A 6,885-nucleotide genomic window follows, 5' to 3' on the forward strand; every position below is an offset into this window, starting at 1 on the left:
AGACCCATGTATCTGCGGAATCCCATTTTCAGACAGGCACAATTATCAGCCACTGGCTGCAAGCTCCTTAAAACTACGAGATGCCATGAAAAGATCTGCAACTTCCTGGCTCCGAGGCCTCTTCCAGCCGTTAATGGAGGAAATTTTGCCCCGGATGCCTTCGTCATCGCGCCGCTTCTTCATCCTCATACTCCTCTTGGACTGGCTGAAGAACTGTACATAACCCCATCGGTGCCTTAACTGTGGCCTTTATACAGAACGGCCCGTTCTTCCGTGATCAGGAAGCTCGAATGACATATTTCACCCGGAATCTCTCCACTTTAGACCCCTGTTTCGCAATATTCGGTATATCTTGTCCCGGTTTTTACATAGAGGGGATAATCTTTGTCATATACGACAATATGGGTGACCCCTGGATTAAATGGACGAACAATCTCCCCTAGAGTTCTGGCATCATTTATAAATTTGGATACTTGATCCGAACTTATCAAAATATCTAGGCGGACTTGTGCACAGTCAAAATGCAAAGACTACTATCAATCACGGGGCTTTCTGCTCTCTTGCAGGTTGCATACACCCAAGTTACATGTTCAGGAAACTTTACTCCCATAACCGCAGAGGACTTTGTTGCAAACATCCATCCTGGGTGGAATCTAGGGAATACTCTGGACGCCATTCCAGACGAAGGTTCCTGGAACAATGCTCCTGTTGAGGCAGCAACGCTCGACCTCATCAAACAGTCAGGGTTCAAGAGCGTTCGTCTTCCAGGTACAGACATCATTAGCCACTTGATGTACAGCATACTCACGTTACGTAGTGACCTGGACCCATCATTTCACTGGAGAATCTCCTGACTGGACTGTCGACCCGGCATGGCTGCAACGCGTCTCTGATGTCCTAGACTCGATCACTTCTCGAGACTTGTATGCCATCGTGAATGTCCACCATGGTGAGCAGCTATTTATGGTCCCCAAGTTAAAAGCGTCTGTTCACATTGTACATAGATTCGTGGGAATGGGCCGATGTCACTGCTTCCGGCGCCGACCTAGACCTGATTGATGAGAAATTCTATCGCCTGTGGTACCAGATCGGGACCACTTTGGGGTGTAAGCCCAATTTGGTTGCTTTTGAATCCATCAACGAACCCCCAGCGAACACCGCTGAAGACGGCGCCGAAATCAATAAACTGAACAGTATTTTCCTTCAGGCAATTGCTGATGCTGGCGGGTTCAATTCCCAGCGTGTTGTTAACCTTGTCGGAGGTGGCCAGGATAGTATCAAGACATCCCAGTGGTTTGAAGTTCCAGAAAACATCACGAATCCTTGGGCTATCCAGTTCCATTACTACAGTCCTTGTAGGTATCTGTATTCCTATGCAGCATAGCATTATTTTAACCTGCCATTACAGACGACTTCATTTTCAGCGCATGGTGAGACGCTTCACGCTTTTTTTTTTTTTTCTTTTTTTTGGTACCCATTATAAAATCTTACACTGTCCAGGGGCAAAACAATCTGGGGCTCAGACACCGATAAGGATACCCTCACAACAGACTTCGAGCTCATTCGCAACAACTTCACCGACGTCCCACTAATCCTAGGTGAATACGACGCATCATCAGTTAACACTGAGCCGGCCGCGCGCTGGAAATACTTCGACCATATCCAGCGCGTCGCATCCCAATTCGGCATTGCAACTGTTATGTGGGACAATGGTGCAGATCATCTAGATCGTACAACTGGGCAATGGCGTGATCCGACAACTCTGGACATCGTCATTGGTACAACGGCTGAGACAGCTAACAGTCTCCCTGATAGTACTGAGGACGCTTCTGCAACAGAGCAGTTTTCATCTGCATATATATATCACCAGGTTGGGACGAACGTTACGTCTCAAAGTCTCCCGTACCTCTTTAATGGTAATTCTCTCGTATCAATTACGGAGTCCGATGGTACGGTGCTGGTCAGCGGCTCCGACTACTTGGTTTCTGGTGATAACATCGTCTTCTCGGCTACATACCTGGGAACGAAGTACACTGCTTCTAGCACCTCTGGCATTATCGATACTTTGACTTTGGAGTTCAATGGTGGTGCCACATCCCCCACTATTCAAATCGTGCAGTGGGATACACCAGTCCTTTCTTCAACCTCTGCATCAGCTTCTGCAGTCTCAGGGGCTGACCTTTCCATCCCAATTACTTGGAACGGCGTTCCGAAACTTGCGTCTGTGAAGGCTGTTACGAGCTCAGGTATCTATTTGTTCGACGATTGGACCCAGTGGCTTGGTCCGCTTCAACAGGCTCGTGCTGTAAGTCTACTCACGTTTTCCCTCTTGGACCCAATCTATACAATATCGCCATCTTACTGACCTGTTCTCCGTATCAACAGACTTACAGCAACCACTGGAACTGGGACGACAACAATGCTATCATCACGGCTGCCGCAATTGATGCAGTTGTGGCAGCCGGGGAAACCTCGGTCTTTACGTTCGAGTTTTACCCTCGTGTGGATGGGGAGGAGAATACAGTTGACTTCACGTTGACTGTTTAATTTCTGGTTCAATCGGTCGAAGTGATTTTTTATTACTGTATTGTGCTGCGCTGTGTCCCATAACATGCAAAATGTCTGTTAGGGTTCCAATAAATATTTGGTCTTACTGTACCTACTTTTTGTCCTGCTGAAAATCCACTGAGTTTATAAGATGGAGTCACATTTCACAGAGAACGAAACCTGTAGGTATCGTTCAGAATGACTACGATATTGACCCTTAGTAAGCTTCGTCAAATGATACCTAACCACAGCTGCCCCGACGATGCAGGCACTCTAATTTAACATATAACGCCATAAGCCATAATATACGCGCGGAATATACGCGCGGAATATACGCCAAATAACTCTAGTATAACGTCTTTAACTCCCAAAGAGGCAAATTCGGATCGAACTTATCCCAAACAATTTTCCCCCGCTCATCCAAATGTGCCCCATTATCTGTGATTGGGATACTGGGGTCAGATTCTTCAATCTCAACTTTCGATACCCCCCATTTATCCCTCGGGATCCATATGGTAGGCGTCTTCGCTGTAATACACGGCTCAAAATATGCATTCCTTCTCTCCTCATCCGAGTACCTGATTTCTACATGATCACGACGAACTTTTCGCCTCAGCGCGGCGAAATCCCGATACAGGTTCGGATGGAACCATTTCAGTGTCCTGGTCCATCTGCTACGCGGCATTGTCTGGAGAAGCGCGAGTTCTTCCTCTTTGGCTTGTTGCAGTTCTTCCTCAACGTCAAGGGTGCGTGGAAGGAAGGAGTATAGGGGGCCCAAAGCTTCATTCAGCGAAAGATGCGCGCAGATGAAAAGTATTGTGAAAAAGACCATGATGAGCAGCGGGCCAATGGCGGACTTGATGGCGAATAGGCCAATCAGGCAGATGTTGGCGAGGTAGACGCCTGTAAGGAGATGTTGGAGGGCGCGGGGGTAAACGAGACCTTTTGTATCGATGCGGATGTCGTAGACGAAAAGGAAATTGTAGCGGTAGGCTTGGTAGACGAGGTAGACGCCCACGAAACAGAAGCCGAGGATCAAGGGCGCGATGCAGGAGTATGTTAATGCTTATTAAGGTGAGTTGGAGTTAACTTCGTTGTTGTTGATGATGATGGCGGAGTGGAGGACATACCGATTACACCCATGTTTGTGAAGACAGGAAAGACGTTGCCCCAGCTTATCCCGCTGAGGGCGGCCCACCGCTCGTACAGGCGGCGGGGGGAGCCATCGAAGAAAGTGGTTATGAATTTGAAGACGAGCACGCTCATGATCTGTACTACGGCCATGGAGCTGATGGTCAGTCCCTGGAGGAGAAAGTAGGAAATGTAGAAATTCGTCGCCTTTGGCAAGTTCTCAGCTAGGAGATCCTTCGCTGAGAGAGGGTCTTGGATGATTTGCGCCGTTGCTGCGGATGCTGCAGATGTCAAAGTCGTTACGAGGAATACCTGAACGACCTGAAAGCAGAAGTGTGCACTCTGGGTGAAAAGCTCAACTCGAGACGCAGAAGGGACGCCGGCACGCCGGGCGCTATCTAGAAACCTGTTAAATTGCGCAAGAATAAGATATAAAGTGGACGTACAACGGCATATTATAGGAACAAGGGACATCAGCAGGACTAGGGCAGCAGCTGGCAATAAACCTGCGATCACGCCCTTGATCACCTCAGGGAGGTCATCGATGAAGCGCAAGAAAGGAATTTCGCTCGTCAGGTAGCTAATATTAGAGATAGTACCGACAAGAGCAGACGGGATTGACCAGAATATAATCATTGCTGCTATCCCACCCTGAACGAGGAACCTTCTCACAATACGCTGCCACCAGCTGAGGTTCAGTGCGGACCAGACAACTTCATCTGGAGAAATGCCGGAAAATCGGGGCGTCATGTGCAGCGGTTGATGGTGAGAGAGCGTCTGAAGCGCAATCTGGGCATCAGATTGCGAGTTAAACTCAATAAAGATGGCGGATAGAAGCCGTCCTTCGTGGTTTTGGTGCTTCTTTTGCAGAACCTCGATCTCTTTCGAAAGACTAACAATCTTTTCGCGAAGCCAGCGTATTGAGTCCACCTTCTCTCCAAACAGTTTGGTTCGATGCGCCGGCCGCCGAATCTTATGATACATCGTGGAATCTATCGCTTCGCAGTCGGCACACTCTGTAGACGGAATCGTGCCGGCTTTGAGAAGCTTCATGTGCACTGTATTCGCCGATCTGATCAATCTTGTTTCTAGCCTTTCCAACCGGTGAGCGTACTTGTCCCTCTCCTGAACCTTTTTCTCAAGTTCTTTGCAATCGGATGTTATCCAGATTCGGCGGATGGTATTCCCAAAAACTTGTTGTAACTTTTTTTCGTTCTTGTAGTCTTCTGGGACTGACATGAAAAGTATTGTTCTGGACGAAATCCGGTGAGCATAGGCCGGCGAGTTGAGATATGCTTGCCGAAGATTTGCATAGAATATGCTTTCTCGTGTCACATTGTAGAATACATACGCTATAATATACGCATTAGATCCTGATAATCCCGGGTTTGTTGGTGGTACCTACCGAAGTACACGCATGCCATGATGGCATGGGCATAGTAACGGCTTTTATCCTTAACATTGCTGAAACTTAAAGCATCAAGCTGAGTATTACCTACTCCACCTGTTGCATGGATAGGAAGCAGTATTGGCCATGTGATCAAGCATCCAACAAAGAATGTCACGCAAAGGATTCTCAAAAACCGCAGAAACAGGTACCCATCCATAGAATGATGGTTGAGAACGTGAGCATCGGAGATCTTGAGGAACTGCCCGACCCAGTTCACCCATCCGGTAGGTAGCTGCGGACTCTTCTCACTGTTGATGATATTTCAGCATCTGCTCAATAGCCAGTGGTTGACAATAGAGACGTACTGGGAATGCCAACAAGGCAAATGACTCCTTGGAGCATACCACCGTACTTGTGTTCGGCGAAAGATCAGGAAGATGGAGAACCAGATAATTGCGAGCAACAATGCCGGAAGCAATGTGGATATAAGCGATGAGAGAGAGGTCGAATCTCCTCCACCGGTAATGGTGTCTAGTGTCTCAGACGTAGTTGACGAGGCATTTCCTCTCGAGGACCCAACGTTGGGATCATTGCTGGGATCCTGTCACCCTCGCCGTTAACAAACAATCAATGCTTATGTATAGGGCCGCATACAAGGAGATCTTGTCGTGCAACAAGAAAGTTCAATAAAGTCCGTTCCGGCATTATATGGGAATGGAGACAATCATATTCTCCGCTAGGACGATTTGAAAGCAGAAACAAAAACGTCTTGCCTCCAGCGAGATCAATAGTCAATTCGTGACTCTTCCTAAATACATATGGATCCTATGGCGCGTGCAGGTCAAGAAGGAACGGTTGCGGAGCTTGCTGGACCTGTCACCCGTGTCAGAAGATCATAGCTCAACAAGGTCACAAATGCAGCTAACAAGATCAAGCAAGTTATGTTTATTGGTCAACAAGACGAACCCAACCTCAAGAGAGTGCATTAGAATGTGTCTGTGCTGAAAAGAAGGACTTTTTTTCTTGATTTTTTTTTTTTTTTTTTTTATTCAGTTTGACAGAAAGAAGCCTGCACGATAGACAGCCCGTAGGTTCGTGCCTATGTGGAAACACTATCAGGGGGCATTGGGACCAAGTTGCCAATAGTACAGCTTGGGCAGGATCCGCTGCAAGTCTTACCTAGACAGGAAGTCCGCTAGCAGTACCACTAGTGAGTGGACTATCATCCCAGCGATCTGGGCCTGTTTAGTGAACCGATCGACTTGGTCTTGCGCCAGTGTTCAATGGAGACCCGCGTCCAAACTTTGACGGGAGCTGCCGATTCAGTGGATTCACAGTACTAGGTCGATTCCTTCAACCCGTCATGTACTGCTCAGACTCAAGTCAATGGCGTAGCATCAAGACATCGTGCATCGTACATTTTACATCGTGACATCGTGATTTGGTCGTCAACTAAAAAGTGTGGCAAGGCAAACACGAAATCCTTGCATACTTGCAGCGTAATCCCCCACCCTCATCATGCTGGAAGTTCAGACGAAGACATCAAGTACCGATACGTCGAAGGAGTAATATTCGACCATAAATGAACGGCGCTGTCAGGATAGCGCACTCAGTTATCCTTAGTCTCGGTCCACGCTGTTCCAGTGCTGAGACCCGGCTGACGCACCAGCCTTGGATAATCAAGAACAGGCCGTGTCCTGCAGGGCGACGACATGTACCAGCGCCCTATCATCGGCGTGAGAAATATCATGAGAAATATCGTGACGAATATCGGTTAGGTCTGAGATGCAAGGGCGAAGATACGGGCTGACAGGGAA

At 47.9% G+C, this 6,885-nt stretch overlaps 2 protein-coding genes across 2 annotated transcripts, besides 1 other annotated feature; one reads left to right on the forward strand and one right to left on the reverse strand.

The window, feature by feature from the left end:
- Positions 1–6,885: part of a sequence feature (contig 1.139 1..347029(1)) that runs on past both edges of the window.
- On the forward strand, positions 522–2,547 carry ANIA_08068 (putative extracellular endoglucanase; the record flags this gene model as incomplete). The annotated part of the gene is made up of 6 exons (XM_676245.1): positions 522–768; positions 818–949; positions 1,005–1,355; positions 1,409–1,430; positions 1,501–2,305; positions 2,386–2,547. The coding sequence occupies 6 exons, from the start codon at positions 522–524 to the stop codon at positions 2,545–2,547; spliced, it is 1,719 nt and encodes a 572-aa protein (XP_681337.1).
- On the reverse strand, positions 2,894–5,773 carry ANIA_08069 (putative DUF221 domain protein; the record flags this gene model as incomplete). The annotated part of the gene is made up of 6 exons (XM_676246.1): positions 2,894–3,612; positions 3,678–4,076; positions 4,125–5,030; positions 5,084–5,376; positions 5,473–5,669; positions 5,723–5,773. The coding sequence occupies 6 exons, from the start codon at positions 5,771–5,773 to the stop codon at positions 2,894–2,896; spliced, it is 2,565 nt and encodes an 854-aa protein (XP_681338.1).

This window comes from Aspergillus nidulans, chromosome II (assembly GCF_000011425.1).
Source record: "Aspergillus nidulans FGSC A4 chromosome II".
NCBI lineage: Eukaryota > Fungi > Ascomycota > Eurotiomycetes > Eurotiales > Aspergillaceae > Aspergillus > Aspergillus nidulans.